The sequence below is a fragment of the Pinus tabuliformis genome, chromosome Q (genome assembly GCF_031772625.1).
Source record: "Pinus tabuliformis cultivar Carrire ecotype Pingquan chromosome Q, CPIR1, whole genome shotgun sequence".
In the NCBI taxonomy this organism is placed as follows: domain Eukaryota; kingdom Viridiplantae; phylum Streptophyta; class Pinopsida; order Pinales; family Pinaceae; genus Pinus; species Pinus tabuliformis.
Window position 1 is genome coordinate 1,361,719,126 of NC_142296.1, and position 19,749 is coordinate 1,361,738,874.

Below are 19,749 nucleotides of genomic sequence, written 5' to 3' on the forward strand. Positions count from 1 at the left end.
TTTTATTTATTGTTAATTTAATTTATTTATTAACATTTTTATTGCTTAGAGTCTTATTGTGTCATCATTGTCCCTGGCACTATTTTAGTGAGTGATCATTGTACTTGGCACTATAACAGCTAGTCATCAACGCATTAGCTGTCAACTCATACAATGGAGATAGTATCACATTTCGAGTTTGTACCTCTGAAACATAATGTGTGACATACCAAATCAAGAATTGACATATATCATATCACTAACTTGGTAACATTAACATTTAGCTGGATGAAAGGAAATCAATATAGATAGTTATAGACTCCTTTGCCTTTTCCAAAGACTATTTATCAATGCCAATCCAAGATTTGTAAGAATAACATTTCATTGTTCGATGTGAAATCTGAACCGTAATTGCAACCAAATCGAGTTTAAAAAAAAAAAATATATATATATATATATATATATATATAAATTAATAGATTCCATCTAACATGGATAACTGATAAAGAGGTGAATGTGATAGTTATATTGTATAGATACCTTTTTTTTCAATCAATGATTTCCTCTACTAGTAGTAGTGGTGATGTTAGCTTTGACCTGTGTTTTTCTTATCTTGCAAATGAGGTTATTTCTCTTTACTTTTGATGAGATTTTAGTGCATTATCTTCCTATAATAATGACATGTCTAGATAATTACAAACGTAGGCAACGACTTCATCCCCATCCAATTATTGTCTACAAGAAATTGCATCTCATGCAAATCTGATAGGTATATTTGTGAATTTGAGACATTTATATGATCATGGAAAAGGTAAGAGGGTGTGATATGTATCACCATTATCAAAGAAAACAATAATATCAAGTATTATTGAAACTAAAAATTATGATATTGTTTTTAAAGTTTGGTAAAGGATCTAGAATCAACATCAATGGAATTGCAAAAGAAAGAAGCAACATAACTAAATTTATATGCCAAAAAACATAGAGAATGAGATTATTATAGCTAATTTAGGGGTTATTACATTCTTTAGTTTAATTGTTATATTTAATGGATTTCCTAATATAAGAAAATGCAACAACTTTCCTATCCAATTAGTCATTATATGAAAACAAGCACTTCAAATAACAAACATTATCATTATGGAGCCTCTTTTTTTCAGAGAAAAAAGCTGAATAGATTATATTGAGATCATATAATTGTCTGAAATACATATGAGAAGAAAAACTTTTGAAAAAGATCAAAATAGACGTGCATGGTCGTGCATGGGGGGAGAGATCCCCGAAGAATGAAGATCTGAATGTCTGCAGGATGCAAGGATGGTGATCCATGAAAGCATCATAGGATGGCGATAAGTAGATGTGCCAGCCAAAGCATGTAAGGTGCCGAAAAAAACATCCTGCAAGAATACTGGATGCAGGGCATAAAGACAAAAGAAAAGAGCATATAACAAATAACTCCTGTACATATAACAAAAATGTGCCGCCGTGATAGGGGCAAAGAAACAGAAGCGTTAGTCAGGAGGCAGAGAGCCGACGATCAGGGTGATGATGGAGTCCAACGGCAGGTTGCAGTCCTGAAAGATGCGGCGGCATCTCCACTTCCAGATGTGCCAACAAGAAAGGGTAAAAGAGCCGAGCCAGGTGGGGCGTTGTGTGGACCACCAGAAGAAAGCATCCGTAACAGAGGAAAACATGCGAAGAGGAAAACCATAAATTGAGGAAAGCTCGGACCAGATCGCCGCGGAGGCAGCACATTGAAAGAACATATGGATGTTCGTTTCCACTTCAGCAAGGCAGAGTTGGCATCTACCAGGCCCGTGCCACCCTTTGTTCTGGAGAACTTCCCAGGAAAGGTTCCTGTTGTAGAAGAGGAGCCAGGTGAAAAGGATAGATTTGAGTGGGCAGGGGGCTTTCCAAATCTTGATAGGGAAGAGATAGGAGGGGGGAGGGAGGGCAGATGAGAGGGCAGAGTAGAGGCGACGGACAGTGATGGGATGGATAGAGGAGTCTGGAGACCAGATTAATTCGTCCTTTGTGCCAAGTTGAAGGACTCCCCGGCGGGAAAAGGAAAGAGTGGAGGAGGACCATAAAGGGCGAAGGGGTGGAGGGATGTGGAGTTGATGTTCAGATTTCCAGATGTTCAGATTATGGAGCCTCTTATACATGTACTAAATTCAAGAAAATCCACAACCAAGAGGGAATGCAACTTGTACCCTTTTGAGTGTATTAATCATCAGTTCATATGTTTAAAATAGAAGTGGATACTATCTTAAAAAAATAAATAATTAAATGAATTTTTAAAGTTATGGAAATCAATTATTAATTAGTGTGATTCTTGAATATATATATATATATATATATATTCTCAACAACATTTAATTAATGTTTTCATATGTTTCACCTGTTTAAAAATTAGTTTTTTTTTTTTTAAACAGGTTTGTTTTGTAAAGTCACACTTTACAAATTCTTGGTTTAATTTTTGGTAAACACTAAAAGAATTCATCGATCTCCATTGCACGACAAATTCTTTAGAGTTATGGAAATCAATTATTGATTAGTGTGATTCTTGAATATATATATATATATATTCAACAACATTTAATTAATGTTTTCATATGTTTTACCTAATTAAAAATTAGTTTTTTTTTTTTTTTAAATAAAACAGTGTTGTTTTGTAAAGTCACACTTTACAAATTCTTGGTTTAATTTTTTGTAAACACTAAAAGAGTTCATCGATCAACACACAACAAATGTATTATACCTTGCTCTCCACTACATGACAAATTCTTTAGAAAGATAAGCCAATTTCAAACTACAAGGACAAAAACACACACCGAATGCATTATACCTTGCTCTTTACTGCACGACAAATTCTTTAGAAAGATAAATCAATTTCAAACTACAAGGACAAAGACCACCAAAGATATAACTTTGTTTATAATAAAATTAGTTAATATCTGAAATGAAAATAAATTATAATAAATAAATATTATTAAAAAAATATTAATTATTTATAATAAAATCAATTAAAATTTATAACAAAAGAAATTTATAATAATAATAAAAACTATCGCTGACACCATTTCTTTAAAAAAATAATATTAATTATTTATAATAAAATCCATTAGAATTTATAACAAAAGAAATTTATAAAATTTATAATAATAAAACAAACTATCACTGACACCATTTTTTATAGTTGAAATTTTTAAATATTAAATTATGTGCAGTTCTTAAAAAATAGTTGGAATTTTTAAATATTAAATTATGTGTAGTTCTTAAAATTTTCAATACTTTAAGTGGACATTGTTAATAAGATAAATTATAGTTTTAAATTATCATATTTTATTTTATTTTTAAAAATTATAATAATTAAAATATTTTTATTTATATGGTTAATTGGTTTATTTTTAATAGTCGATAGAAATATTGTTGTTCTTCTTACTAAAATTTTCTTACAAGTAGTAGGAGGTCTAATTGTAATATAAAATGGGAGGTTGATCTATATATTGGCACCATAGGGCATATGCCTCTCCAACTTGCCACCTTGATCGACGTTGTATCAAATGAAGTCGTAGAGAACTCACCTGCCAACTTGTGTGTCACTCCACATTGATTTTGAGCTAGTGATTTGCCTTTCCAATACTTCAAAGTGGTCCCCATCTCGCAACTAGCAGTATTGCTTGCTATTCTCATCTCGACTTTCTCCCTTTGGTTTTCTCATTCTCCAATCATGCCTTTCAATTGTAACTCCTCTATGTTCTAGTCCTTGCCTAGCTATTTTTCTTTGGCATTCTTCTTGCCTTCATCTATGCTAACAAGAGGCCCAAGTCTCTCTGCGGTGCCCTCTTACTCGACCTTCATCTTATAGGAGGGCTTTAATTTTTTTAGCTTGCGTCTCACCAATTCCTCGCCCCTATGAAGCCTCTTCCTTACTTGCTTCTCTCCCTTCAATAGTGATGACCTGCCAGAGAGCTAACTGTCGATGAGGAGGTGGTGGACAATGTAACATGTGGGGTTAAGACACTCATTTTTTAGTTGAAGCCTTCACACAACATTATCAAGTCCATATGCCCCCAGAAATTCTGTGTGAGATTAATGCAACCAAGGATGAGGTTTGGCATGAGAGATAAGGAATTTTAGTTTATGCAGTGATTGATGGCCTCGTTACTTGGTCCCTGAAATGGGGAATATTGGGGGCAAACAAAATCATTATCTATACAGGGTGGACTTGTGTTGGCATAACAAGTTGCTCCTGGGAAAAGTGTAGGTCAAAAAATGGGAAGCACGAGACAATATCATGTATAGGTTGAACGAATTGAAGTTGTTGTTGGTGAACATATAAAGCCAACTCGCTCGTCTAGAAGTTGGCTTACCTTTAGGCCTCGTAATGGATCCCCAAAGCAAGGACACTGACCATTCCATCGACCTAAATACTTTTTTATCTACATGAATTTATCAAGTTTCTTTTATTTTTTGCTATATATATGATGCTTGCTTCTTCCATTCTTACAGTTTCAATTAGCTTGGTTGGTTTATCCCAATTATGGGGCAACCATTTTCTTTTTGTTGTCTTGTTATCACACTCTAGATTGGTCTATATGCTAACCGTTGGTTTTCCCACTAATGGAACAACTCATATATTTTTAAGTTTTGTGTTTGTTACTCCTAACTTTATTTTGGACTATGTTGAACAAACAAGTATTGTGACACTGACAATTGTTCTCCCATCCTTTGTTCTAGTTACTTCTTGCTTTATTACTAGCATTAAATCTCTAAAGACCAATAGTTTCTTTATACCTTGGCTAATTCCAGTGCTTTCTAGAGGGCCAGATATTCAACTTGGTTGTTTGATGAGATGCCCAAGCCCTAGGCAAATTATATCTCCTTTTGGTCATCAGGGTGAAGGATGACCCCTCCCACTCTTGCCAACTTGGCTCATAATGGGATTTTTTTTTGTAAGTCAACATTCTATTCATTCAGAAAAAAGATATGCATCCAATACTTCAAAAAGCATGTGGTCTCAACCCAACTAGGTTTGTTGACCATAGTCTGCAGAAGGTGACAAAAATACAAAAGAGATGCCCGTAACAGTGTCCACAAAAAAGAGGGCCATAGGCTCCAATAGACAAACATAACATAAAGAAAACCATAGGACATACTAATCATCCGAAGTGATAGACGCTGGGTTGTCTGGAGCAGTTCCTAGAGGAGGCGGAGGACAAAAGTTGCACTGAACGTGCCCTTCGAAGTGTGGCATCCAGTTCTCCAGCTTTTCCACTTTCTCCGCTAGATGGTTTTGTCCCCACCAAACTACCACCACTCATTTCCTGACCTAACATTGGAAGTAATGCATGCGATCCAATGTTTCCATCAGCTCATCGTGCTTTTCTCGATTAATTCGTTTTTCCACATCTACTCGGTCCACCAAGGATTGGATTAGACCTCGACAGATTTCCAAGCAGCAGTGCTGCAATTCCTCTGGGTCCAGGGCGTCACAACGACCATCATTGTGAGCTGCATGAACTCTCTTGCGCCCACCACCCCTTCGAGAGCCAAGAGTCCACGTATGGCTCCCAACGCGGGGTGTCTTCGTGCCACCGTTGCCGCCACGCTGAGTCAATTGCCCCTGACTCCTACCACCTCATCAGGAGGTCGGGCGTTGACCACCGCAAAGTCCGCCACCTCACCCTCCGCATGCTCCTGTTCTTGTACCCCGATCCCTTCCCACCGGTTTGCTCCCGCTTCCATCCACCATGGTTGCCAATGTAAGGACCTCCTCCCGGCTTCGCCAGGAGGCTAAACCACCCCCATCGAGGATTAGGATGCATCTGTTGCCACTCAAGCGCGCCCAATTCAACTAAGAGTGTTGCCCCGTCTGCTAAATTGAATTGCTACCCTCCCATCCACGAGACCGAACTTAAGGTTGCCCATCTTCTCCAACATGCGATGGTAGCTCCACTGCTCCACTCGTCAGTCCACCCAGAACGGGTTCACGGAGAAGGTGGAAGCAAGAATGAATTGTCCCCATCCTGTAGAACCTAGAAAGAATTGTGCCAACCGTGAGATAGGGTCGCGCTCTTGGAGCCCAAGGAGTACGCTCGACCACCGTTGCTAGCACCCCCTTCACATTCCCCGCCACACCAGTCACTCCACTGTACAGATCCAGCTACCAGGGGGATGTCGATTCTTGTTAATTTCTGGTATGTTCTATGCTTAAGAGAAATTTACTTCAATTTTTCTTATTAGCCCAATATCAATTTCCAGATTAGCAATCACATCAACATGATAGTAGAATGCAGATAGAACATAAACATAAACATGAGAAAACAAGCCAAGACAAGAGGACACAAGATGTGGCACCAGCGAGGGACAAACCCCAATGTGGGGAACCCTTGATCAAATCTTCTTTAGTCTTCAATAGTTCAGTAGAGAGATAGATAGAGTACAATGATTTAAAGTCAATACTGACTTGCAAAATAGGAGATCATAGATCACAGATCTTAACCATGAGGATGACCCAATGAAATTACAGTTCTGGCACCAAGGGCTGAAGATTTCTATGTAGCGAGTGATAGCACTAAAAACTGCTCCACTAATCACTTAGAGTACAATGGCTTTCCTTCCACAAGACCATCCTTCACTTGTTGCATCACTGGTTAGGGCATCATTGTATGTTGCAGCCTACACCAACCCTAAAGCATACACCTAAACATCTTACATTGCGGCTTGGTCCCTCCTCTTTGCTACTTTCCTACGCAGGAGTATAGGGCTAACACCAGCCCTTATACTCACCCAACAACCCACTATTTAGGGCTTTGTCTCCTTGCAATCCTTCTTGTGTAATCCACTGTCCAAAACAGCGTTGAACCTTGCCTTAACTTGGTCACAACAGACTTGCGGCTTCCCTTTTCTAACAGGGCTCTCCTACAGGATGAGACAACCTCCACGCAGTCACAAAAAGGCTCCTCAAACAATCCTTTTCTTCCTCGCTAGTCTGCTTCTTTTCCTGTGGCCAAACAATGGTAACTCTCCTCTCTTCCACGCTGAAAGTTGCACTAACCTCGACCCTAAAACAAAAACCCTTTTCCTTGCCTTAAGGCTCCTTCTGTTGCAAATAAGGGCCCCTCTTCTTGATACATATAGTGCATCCTTTGCTGCAGCTTAGGATCTCTTTTAGTTGTGTTTTGGGTCTCCCTTTTGACAACGAATTAGGGCATCACTTGATTGCAGATAGATGATTGTGGCTAGGTCTCTCTTTGAGCTGTGTTTTAGGCCTCCTTTGCTGCGGAAGCCTCCTTTTGTTGTTGCGGATTAGGGCTCATTTAACTACATCCAGATCTCCTTTCAACTACGGCTAGGCCTTGCTTTTGTTGTGAATAGGAGCCTCCTTCTTTGACTACGGCTAGGGCACATCTGATCTGCGGCTAGATCTCCCTCTTGACCTCTCTTTCCACCAAACCCAAATGAGTGGAGAGAGATCATGAGAGATTTGTGTAGTTCAAATGACTTGAGGTCTCCTCTATTTATAATGCAACATAGAGGTTGAGTTGGGGGTTATTTGGTTGCTGGCCGACCTTGAAATATTGTCAATAATACAAATAAACTCATATCTCCATAAATACATGTCGGAATCGAATGATCTTTAGATCAATCCTACACCTCTCGGAGAGAGGAATCCAAGGAAAATATCAGTTGTCATAAATAAGATGACCCACATGGAGTTTGGCCCTAGTTGCCAATTGTTAGAAAGTTATGGTATGTTCTATGCTTGGAGCAATTTACTTCTTTTTCTTATTATTATCCACAGATTAGAAATCACATGTACATTAAGTAAAGTGCAAATAGAACATTAAACAATTGACAGAAAACAAACCAAGACAAAAGACACAAGATGTGGCGGCTAACCAGGGACAAACCCCAATATGGGGAAACCCTTTGATCAAATCTTTTTTTATATTCAATAATTCAGCAAAGAGAAATAGTACAAAGATCTTATTTATATCAATAGCAGCAAACCCCAGATTAGCCCTAAACTAGGGCAACAAACCCTAGATCGAACTTGTCAAGTCTCCACAAGTGAGTCATTCACCGTGCACCAGTTCGAGACTTCGCCGTGCACCAATCCAAGATTTCGCCGCGCACCAGTCCAAGATTTCGCCACACACCAATGCAAGATTTCGCCACGCACTAGTGCAAGATTTCGCCGCGCACTAGTGCAAGATTTCGTCGCGCACCAGTGCAAGATTTCGCCGTGCACCAGTGCAAGATTTCGATGTATACCAGTGCAAGATTTCGCTGCACACCAGTGCAAGATAGAGAGATGTGATGATTAGTGTGTATCCAAATGAGGAAAAGACCTCCTGTATTTATATACAAATGTTGATGATGAATAGATGCGTCTGTTGGGCTTTTGAGCCTACATGAGTTGCTGGTCAGCTTGATAATTATTCCATAATAAAAATAAATTCATATCTCCATAAATACTTATCGGAATCGGATAATCGTTAGATCAATCCTACACCTCTTGACGAGAGGAATATAATAAAAATATTATCAGCCATGAATAAGATGACCCACATGGAGTTTGGCCTTAGTTGCCAATTTTAACACTCCCTCTCAACTAGGGAGAAATCCATCTGCAATCTGTCTGTTGGTCGCTACTATTCATCCATCAAATGCACTGCCCCGTACAGCTTGACCCCTGCTCTATTCTGCCTGCACTGCTCTGTTCTGTTCTGCCCTGTTCTGATCTGCTTTGCTTTGCTTTGTTATGCTCTGCTCTACTTTGTCCAAATTATGAAGAAGAAGAAATGATAGAGGATGTATATACTGACTCAAAGTCAGTCTCAGAGTGTGTACCATTGGTCCCAGACCAATCCTCAATCGGCCTAAAGTCAGTGTCATAGTGGGTACAACTCCTACCACTGGTCCCAGACCAGTCTCAACCGACCCGAAGTCAGCGTCATAGCAGGTACCACTCCTACTACTGGTCCCAGACCAGTGCTTCACTGACCCAAAGTCAATCTCAGAGTATGTACCACTGGCCCCAGACTAGTCTCAATCAACCCGAAGTCAGCGTCATAGTGGGTACAACTCCTACCACTGGTCCTAGACCACTATCATTGATCCCAGATCAATGAAGGTCATCCTAGCATAGGGAGTACGGTAGATACAGCAATGCGTCCATCGGTACTATTATGGTCCCTATCCTCATTTCCCTGCTCATTGATCAGAGGAGAGTTACTTCCCATGAGTCCCAAACTGCATGGGTAGGATGCCTCGACGGGAGAACTAATCAATCCTGTCCACAGGAGAGTGAATCATCCTGTCCCACAAGAGAGCGAATCATCTTGTCCACAGCAGAGCGAATCATCCTGTCCACAATCGCCATGGAGAACACATCATCCAGGCCTCACAGGAGAACTAATCATCTTGCTACACAATTGTCATCGAGAACACATAATCCAGACCTCACAGGAGAACTAATGTTCCCGCTACATAATCGTCATGGAGAACACATCATCCAGACCTCACAGGGGAACTAATCATCCTGCTACATAATCGTCATGGAGAACACATCATCTAGACCTCACAGGAGAACTAATCATCCTGCTACATAGTCACCACGAGGTGTCACAAGGAAAGTTTTGATTCTTTTACCCTGTACACATACACCACCAGGGGATGGTGAGTCACCCTATGCTCATATGTCGCTCTAAGAGGTACCCCGCGCCCCCCTAGAGCTCCCAGAGCTCAATACATCATACAGGACCCTCATTAGAGGGTTTCTGAATGACACCAAGTTGTTCTCGGAAAGTAAAAAATTTGACCTTTCCTAGGGGCTTTGTTAGAATGTCGGCGACTTGTTCATCTGTACCGATATGTTGGAGCCTTATAGCTCCCTGCTGCACCATATCTCGAATATAGTGGTACTTGATATCGATATGCTTGGAGCGATCATGAAATACGAGATTCTCTGACAAACGAATCCCACTCTGGTTGTCACATAGGATCACGGTGGTATCCAATGTAAATCCAAACAGCTCACTGAAGAGCTTTCACAACCAGACTGCCTCACAGGAGGCCATGCTAGTAGCAATATACTCTGCCTCGGCGGTGCTCAGAGCCACCGACTTCTGCTTCCTGCTCATCCAGGATATCGAAGCAGATCCCAAGGAGAAACAACACCCGGAAGTGCTCTTACGGTCCACCACATTGCCAGCCCAATCAACATCTGTGTATCCAAGTAGTCTCACATCTCCGGTAGTGTATCTTAACCCATAAGTAATTGTGCCACGAAGATATCTTAACAGATTCTTGGCACCAATCCAATGTATGTGGTGAGGTTCAACCATATGTTGACTCAATGTGTTGACTGCGAAGCATATATCTGGATGGAAGTTCACTAAGAACACAGGTCCAGCAGCGTTACCGCTTAACTTCTTAAAGTCAAGCTCTATCGGGATAGTAGCAGGCTTGCAGTCCACCATATCGAATCTTTCTAGAATCTTCACCACATATTTTCCTTGAGATAGGAAAATTTCCCTTGGCTTCTGCCAGACTTCAAGTCCTAGGAAATAGTGCATTAGTCCTAGGTCCTTCATTTCAAATTTAGAAGCCAACTCCCTCTTACATTTGTGAATTAGAGGGTTTGTACTTGTTAGAAAGAGGTCATCCACATATAGCACCAGTATGAGAGGTTTGTCATCTTCAACCTTAAAGTAAAGGTTAGGATCGGCTTCACTCCTAGTGAATCCCATCTTCATAAAGTAGCTATCTATCCTCTCATACAATGCTCGGGGTGCTTGCTTCAGCCCATAGAGAGCCTTCTTCAACTTGCATACATGAGATTTTTTGATCATAAATCTCAAATCCTTCGGGTTGCTCTACGTAGACCTCTTCTTTGATCGAACCATGCAAGAACGCGGTCTTGACATCCATCTGATGTAGGTTCCATCCTTGTGAAGTCGCAAGGGCTATGATCGAGCGAATGGTGGTATACCTGGCAACAGGGGTAAATATCTCGTCATAGTCTATACCTTCCTTCTGGGAGAAGCCACGAGCAACAAAATGAGCCTTATACTTTTCCGTACTTCCACCTGTTGCATGCTTTATCTTGTAAAGCCATTTAGAAGTGACAACTGTCTTGTCCTGGGGTCTGGGAACTACTTCCCAAACATCATTGTTCTTAATAGACTCATATTCTTCGGTCATAGCATCCTTCCATACTTGATGCTTAACGACATCTGAGAATGATGAAGGCTCATTTTGTATGATCGTGCTCATGATGGTCAGGTATCCCTGATACCTGTTAGGTTTCTTACTTTCACGGAAGGTTTCTCAGGGTGCAGTGTGTCCTTCAGCATCATTGAGTAGCCCCCTAAGCCAAGAGGGCCTCTTCCTAGAAGAGGAAGGCTCAGGTGGATCAATAGGATCCATGGGTTCATCCACATCAGGCATTGTTACATCATCTGCCCATAGAAACTTTGGAAGTCTTTGATCATGGAGCATGGCACGGACAACTTCCACAATCGTACGGTTCTTCCTTTCCACCACATCATTCTGCTCAGGAGTATATGGTGTAGTAGTATCCCTCTTAATGCCAACCTCAGATATGTCTGAGTGAACCAATTGTAATATATCAGAGGTCTTTCTTTGGCTTGAGGGGAATGGTCCCCTTTTGAGCTTTCCTTCGGCATATACCGGACATACACCACCTTTCTCTACTCGGAATTTTGGCATCCCTATCACCATTTGTCTTACATCGGGTAGAGCTTTATAATGAAGGTGGGCAAACCTCCGATGCCAAAGTTCGGACTGAAGAGATGTGTCACAAGACATGACACCTAGCGGACTTCCCCCAACCTGATATAATGAATCAACACGAAACCCAAGAGTAAAGGCATCTTTAACATTGTTTTTCCATACACGTACCTTGCCATTGCTGAGGGTCACCTTGTAGCCTTTGTCTTCCATTGCCGAGATGGACACCAGGTTCTTTTTGAGGTCAGGTACATATAATACATCCTGTAAGTGGATCATATTACCTTGATTCAATTTAAGAGAGACATTGCCTACACCTTTCATGGGAAATTTCATATTATTTCCAAGGACAATTTCCAGGTTAGTTTCTTTCTCTATCAGATTATGGAGAACTTCTTTGTAACCGGTGAAGTGCCTTGAGGCACCACTATCAATAAGCCAAATTCCCAGCGAATCCGGAGGAGTAGAGGTAGATAGAGTAGCTGGTAGATAATATTCATCCTGCTTATTGTCAATAGTGTTAGATTCATACCTGGAATTTCTAGCCTTCTTGAATGGTTGTCCTCTTCCTTGATTTCCAGCACTCCTTTTACCTCTGCTATTAGATTTGCTATTCCTTTGATTGCCATGAGAGGGATTTTGATCATCGTCCCGGTGTGAGTCCCTTCTATCAGGGCACTCCCTTGCATAGTGACCTGCTTTATCACAAATGTAACATCGTCCTTTTCTTCCACCCTTAGGTCCATTTGTTCCTAGCAGCAGCAGATGCATTTGATGGAGGCTCAGCAATTCCGCCTTTCACATGGTCCAACACTTCCTGTTCTTCTAATGTTAGATCGAGAGACATCTTCCATCCGTGGTAGTCAGACTTCTCACGAAGCTTGTCTTCAGCAGGGAAGTGCGTTGAGGACCCCATGAATTCTTTTTTTTTTTGATAGCCTGCCAATCTTCTCTTCGGTGATTGCTCTTGCTCTTGCTTGGGCTTTGTCTTCACCTCAGCTCCGATACCATGTTAGAAAGTTATGGTATGTTCTATGCTTAGAGCAGTTTACTTCTTTTTCTTATTATTATCCACAGATTAGCAATCACATGTACATTAAGTAAAGTGTAGATAGAACATTAAACGATTGACAAAAACAAGCCAAGACAAGAGACACAAGATGTGGCAGTTAGCCAGGGACAAACCCCAATATGGGGAAACCCTTTGATCAAATCTTCTTTTATCTTCAATAATTCAACAAAGAGAAATAGTACAAAGATCCGATTTATATCAACAGCAGCAAACCCCAGATCAGCCCTAAACTAGGGCAGCAAACCCTAGATCGAACTTGTCAAGTCTCCACCGGTGAGTTGTTCACCGTGCACCAGTCCGAGACTTCGCCGTGCACCAGTCCAAGATTTCGCCGCGCACCAGTGCAAGATTTCGCCGCGCACCAGTGCAAGATTTCGCCGCGCACCAGTGCAAGATTTCGCCGCACACCAGTGCAAGATTCTGCTGCACACCAATGCAAGATAGAGAGATGTGATGATCAGTGTGTATCCAAATGAGGAAAAGACCTCCCGTATTTATATACAAATGTTGATGATGAATAGATGCGTCTGTTGGGCTTCTGAGCCTACATGAGTTGATGGTCGGCTCGATAATTATTCCATAATAAAAATAAATTCATATCTCCATAAATACTTATCGGAATCGGATGATCTTTAGATCAATCCTACACCTCTTGACGAGAGGAATCTAATAAAAATATTATCAGCCATGAATAAGATGACCCACATGGAGTTTGGCCCTAGTTGCCAATTTTAACACCAATTTTAACAATTTTCTAGAACCTTGACGCCTCTCAAACATTGCCCTCACCATGGCACTGCCAACTTTTACAGAGACGCGCCTTACCCCAAATGAACCAGAAATAGCATTTGCCTTCACACAATGCTTGCCAACCCAGTCTAGCCCTGCAAGGCTCGAGAAAAACAAGGAGTTGGGCTTCATTATACACAACAAACCACAATTCCCCGAAGAAAATCAAGAAACCACCAATTTTGTCACGCCTCCAACGCCTCTTTCATTGTCGAGCAGGAGGCCAAGTATAGTTCCACCACCAAACCTGAGCACTGAAACGAAATCCCAGCACCTTCCTCATCCCGCTTATCAACCTGTTGTCGCTTCCCTTTCCCAATGCGCCGTAAATACTCGCACTCCTGAGATCTAAGGATCCTATATGTCATTCCCTCCTCCATATGGTATGAGGGGATCGAGAGGTACGACCCGGACCAACGACCTATTTGTCACTCCTCATGGGGCCCGACGACCACATTAGTCTCGGTTCTCACCCCCATCAGGGAGCTCATAATGGGATTATTGATATTTAATAATAATTTGAATTAAAACCATCCAAATATGTATATTTATTTTCATTTTTTATTTTTTTTATTATAGCCAATAATATACACATTTCACTCATCCACTCTAACCTACACAAAAATAGTTACAAAAACATTTTACACCGGGCAATCTTCATTCAATTGCATCAATCATCCACTCTAACATACACAAAAATATTTACAAAATCAAATTTGATTTTACACCGAGCAATCTTCATTCAACTGCATTGATCATCCACTCTAAAAGTGGAGACATTAATAATCCTTCCAACTATAGAACCATTATGATCAATTCTTTGTTTGCAAAGCTCTTCAGTAGCATGGTGGAAAATAGAATCAATAAGTGGGCAAAAGTCAAAGAAAAGAGGGCAAAAGGGCAAACAAGTTTTAGGTCGAAGCATTCCACAATAGATCATGATACCACGTTGAGACACATTATTGAAAAGGTTTGGGAGAGAAAAGAAGAAGTATTTTGCTTCTTTGTTGACTTCAAAAGACATTTGACACGGTCCCTAGAGATAAGTTGTGGAGTAGAATGGAAGAACTTGAAATTCCTTTGCATTATAGAGTTGTTGTCCATAGGATTTATGAAGAGGTGAAAGTCAAAATTAGAACTTCAACAGGCATTTCAGAAAGCTTTAGAAGTGACATTAGAGTCAAGCAAGGCTGCCCTTTATCCCCTACTCTTTTTGGTTTATATATTGATAAATTGGAAGAATGGCTAAATCTGCAACGTGGGGATGGTGTTTGGTTGGGGAAGTTTGTGATAAAGCTTATTTTATATTTTGATGACCTTGTATTGATTGCTAAATCAGCCCAGGGATTGCAAATGCACCTTTATGCCCTTGAACATTTTTGTAAAGCAGTGGGGATGCAAGTCAATATCAACAAGACCAAAATAATGATTTTCTCAAATAAAAAGAAGCAAAGCCAACATACGTTCTTCTTTGAAGGCAACATTCTTGAAGAAGTAAATGAATACAAATACCTTGAGATTGATTTCAACAACAAGCTTAATTGGGAGCACTGCAGAAAGAAGAGAATTTTAGGAGGGTGGAAAGCATTATATGCTCTTCAAAGCATATGTAGAGAGATAGAGTTATGGGATTGGAAAACAATTAAAGTGCTTTTTGGGCTCCTAGTTTGTCCAATGATATTATATGAGTGTGAATTGTGGGCTAGCAACATCCCTGTTTCAAAATGGAAGCAAATTGAGAAAATCCAAAAACGTTTGGTCGTGAGCAAGTTCAAAATAAAAAGTTCGGTGTTTTAAGAGATAATGTTGAGTGAAACAAGAGAAACTTCCATCGAAGCAATTGCTATGGTGCGTCTCATAAGGTATCTTCAGAGAATTGAGCAAATGAGAGAAGGTAGATGGCCTAAAGTTATCTTCAATGAAGGAACGAGTGAAAAAAAGAAATCATGGACGAGACAAAACAACAAATGGATGCAAAAATGGAATATTTACCTCAATGCATGTCCCACAAATAGCAAGGATTTAAAGAGTTATGTTATGGAGAAGTTTCATAAGCATATATGGGGAAAAGAGTTGGGTAGAAAGAAGTACTATGTTCAAGAATTCAACCCCAGGTGTGATCTCCAACAAAAAAAGTACATTGGAACTAGCATTCCATGGAGAGCAAAGATTCTTGTTGCTCAATTAAGAACTAACTAACATCAACTATGGTGCGAAATAGGTCAGTGGAAAAGGCCTATAGAAGCTTGGGAAGAGGAGGTGTGTACTTTTTTCACTTCTAGGGCAGTGGAATCGGAAAAACATTTCATTTTGGAATGTGATGCTTTCAGAGACATGAGAGACAATTACCCCAGTGTATTAACAACGGTTCCTTGGCATTGTCTTTTCAGTGAGGGGACTCTTAAAAGGTTGGGTCAGCTTATCATTAATTTAACTAATTAGAAGATTGAATTGCAAAAAGCAAAAAGCAAGGAACCTAATAGTCCTATAGACTATATCTAATCTCGTGGACATTAGAATTTCATTCATACATGAAAATATTTACCAATCAAATTTACAAAAACATTTTACACGGGGCAATCTTCATTCAACTGCATTAAGAGTATTCCTCACGCCAATGAAATAACAAAATTAAATATGAATTTAAAAACTCAACTCTAATTACACCTGTGCCACTTGAAAATTTGTTTCAGATTTAATAGGATAAAAATGAGCAGAACAGCCTTGAAAATTGGCTTCTTACATACATCGAATTGGGTGCCAATTCCAACACAATTACGTGATTGCAAAGAATTTCGAAGGCATTCGTTTCAACTTTCAAGTAAATTGAAACCTCACCGATGCAAACTTCACACCATCAATTAATTGTCAACGGAAAGAGCTCTAACAGAAAGAAGGAAACGGTATATCATGGCCAATCCATCCTGATGGCTCTCCTAACCCAAAACATCACCCTGCAATCGGCCACTCTCTCATTGCGCCTTGTAAGAAACGACAAATTCAATCACTGCTGCCAAAGCTCACCAAGAAAATCAGTTAAGAATGGCCCACGATGAACCCAACAAGGTCCGTAGAGTGGCTGTGATAGGAGCAGGGGCAGCTGGGCTAGTAGCTGCCCGGGAATTAAACCGAGAGGGACACGAATTAGTAGTTTTTGAACAAGCTGATCATGTGGGTGGCACCTGGGTGTATGATCCACAAGTGGAAACTGATCCTCTGGGACTGGATCCCGCACGTACGGTTATCCACAGTAGCATATACCTGTCCCTCAGGACTAATCTCCCACGTGAAGTGATGGGCTTCAGGGATTACCCATTTAAGGTCGTGGAAGGGAGGGACTGCAGAAGGTTGCCTGGACATAAGGAAGTGGCTCTTTATCTTCAAGATTTTGCTGCAGAGTTTAGGCTGTTGAACTTCATCAGATTCAGGACTAAGGTTGAGTATGTGGGCAGGGATCCCAACAATCAGAATCAATGGATTGTGAGGTCTAATGCAGAGAAGAGAGATGTGATAGAGGAGCTCTACGATGCTGTGGTTGTGTGCAGTGGGCATCATACCCAGCCCAGAGTTGCAGAAATCCCAGGTACTCTATGATTTACGCGGCAATTCATGAATTTTGTGTTAGTCACTTCTTTTTATCGAAAAAATCGAAATTTACCGAATCTGAAGCATTTGTCAGATTCAGTGAATTTAATTGCCAAAAATCAACATAACAGTCTGTGAACAATATATGAATCCAGACATTTATTTGAAATTTTGAACAATAGATGTTGTGTTTACATGTTTAAAGTCCCTCGCATATTTTTAGATCAAATTTGCTACAGTCCATTGCATATTTTCAGATCAAATTTGTAGTTTTTTTCCCAAACTAAAAAAAATCCTTATATTTGAAAATTATGAAAAAGAAATGAAAATTAAAAAAATTTCTGTGTTGAGATTGCTCAAAGGCTGTTCCATGTGTAGTAGCTAGCCTATGCATTTTTTTTCCAAAATAGAGACCATGTCTACTTATTACAGTCCTTCACAATATTCATTCCGTCCTTATGTGTCAAAAAAACATTAAAGGCTTATTACGGTAGAGAACCAGCATATTTCGTATAAACTGGAATATCTAACATAGCCCTGATTTCAAGAGAACACTTAACACAGAGATTACTCAGTTTCTGAAATGTGAATGCCGCCTCTGCACTCCAGTAGGGTACCTTCCTGCAGGACCAAAGCTTCTTTAAAGCAACTGCTTGTGAGTTGAATTCTCGGTAAATGTGAGCCAAAGCAATAAAGTCAAAAGTGGTATCTACTGCTTTTATTTGATAAGTTGATTCATGATAGGAACAAAGCCCAGATTTTCAATTTTGTACTGATAATTTGCCTAGTTTATCATGAGTTTTCAGTCTCCAAAGACTTGAATATGCTTTAATCCTTGCTCCTCTGCAGCTTTTAACAACACCCAAAGTCCATAGAGTTCTGCCCAATTGTTGGAACCTTGTCCAGTAGCATACTTCAGATAAAAATAGTGATTTGTTCTAAGTAAAGGGCTACTTCTTCTCCACAGATACCTGTGTGTCACTTGAACCATCAAATAAACCCCAGGGTTTCTCTTGATCAATACTTAGCATCATTAAACTTCTAACTAGTATCTCCTTTTGCATCCATAGCCAATCTGATCTTATTAGCTACTTGAGCAGGTGTAAGAACCAAATCCTGGAAAGTCATCTGATTTTTGGCCCATCAAATTCCATCAACTGCCTCATCTGTGATGCAGTCAAGAAGACGTTCAGCCAGAGTCAACTTGTCCCATTTAATAAAACACACAACTGGTTGTACTCCCTCCTCCTAAACAGATGGTACAAAAGGACAGGTCACAAACAGATGGTTCACAATTACATCAGTAATCTTCCAAAGAATGCATCTGCTAGGCCCTGCCCAAATCCTCTTCTGTCCATTATCGCAAGTTAAAATTCTGTTGGCTAGAGCCAATCACAATAGCAGTTTTGTTTCTAATGGACATGCATATTTCCACCCAGATCTCCACCACCAAACTCTTTCAGTGGACAGGTCTTCTTCAATTCTTGCAGAATAACCTAGTTGACATTGTAATCCCCTGTACCACTATAGCTGGACCATTTGAGTTGATCAGCTGTTCTTCATAATTTGATAGCACTATGGTTAAGAAGAATAACAAAGTGGTTCCACTCCTCTACTGAAATCCCTTGTAAGATTAGATCTTGTACAGTCAACCACTGCTGTGACCGACCATTCCTATGTATCTGAGTCACTGTTTATCTTAATGAGAAAATCCCACCATTTTGAAGCTTCATGCCTGAGACAACCTAACATAACATTTGGCACCTATCCAGGGACCTTCTCCTATCTGAACCTTTTTCCCATTCCCAACTAACTGAGCTGTCTATTACCCACCCACGTCTGGGTAACCCTAGGAGAAAGTTTTTCTCCTATGTTGCAGTTTGCCAGCCAGCAGCCCTATTGTGATCCACAGATAGCCAGTCTCAGATGCATCTCATCCACTCTCCTGTCAGTGCATTCATTAATTTAACTTGCACATCAGATAAAGGTGGGTCATCTATTGTGAGGTACATTAGCCATTTTTATATTCAAATGCTTTCAGTTAATGTTTTAAGGGCATTCTAGTATAGAGTATTGGTTGAATTGGATGATAGATCGCTATTGGTTGTACACTTGTTCCCTTGTTTCACTTTGGTGGTTATCACTTGCCTTTAGTCTAGTGTGACTCTCCTTAGAGCCTTTCTTTCACCATTTCAGAGGGGCACAAATAGGAGATTCTGATGATGGTAGCATTCCATGTTATCCATGCTTAACATTTGTCATCTTTCCCTACTTTGTCGTCCCATCCTTTGATTGGTCGTCATCAGTCACTTGTGCTGGTTCATTGTTGACCTTATCCTATGAGAAGATGGAGTTGTATATACCCAAGGTTGATGTAGCTATAAGGAAAGAAAGAGTATGAGCCAAATATTAAAATGCAAAAGAATGACAAGGGATGTAAAGCAAGAAAAACCAAAATATAGCTTGAGCTCTAGCCCCTCTTATATAGCCACTCTTCCCTGAGAGTATCCATGTTTATCGCACCTATCAAAGTAAAAGGAACTCTCTATGAGCATCTT

General features: G+C 40.1%; 1 protein-coding gene and 1 long non-coding RNA gene across 4 annotated transcripts in view; one reads left to right on the forward strand and one right to left on the reverse strand.

Annotated features, from left to right (window-relative positions):
* The window catches only part of LOC149224982 (uncharacterized), a 46,509-nt gene that overhangs the window by 1,128 nt on the left and 25,632 nt on the right, over window positions 1-19,749 (reverse strand). The gene's annotated exons all lie outside the window — the stretch shown is intronic.
* LOC149224983 (flavin-containing monooxygenase FMO GS-OX-like 4) overlaps window positions 16,356-19,749 on the forward strand; it is a 320,681-nt gene continuing 317,287 nt past the window's right edge. The window contains exon 1 of one of the 3 annotated variants that reach the window (XM_089386382.1): window positions 16,356-17,189. In XM_089386382.1, coding sequence (XP_089242508.1) covers window positions 16,649-17,189 — 541 coding nt within the window. In that variant the 5' untranslated portion in view covers window positions 16,356-16,648. The remainder of the gene's footprint in view (window positions 17,190-19,749) is intronic. The other 2 variants (XM_089386380.1, XM_089386381.1) reach the window with 2 other exon arrangements.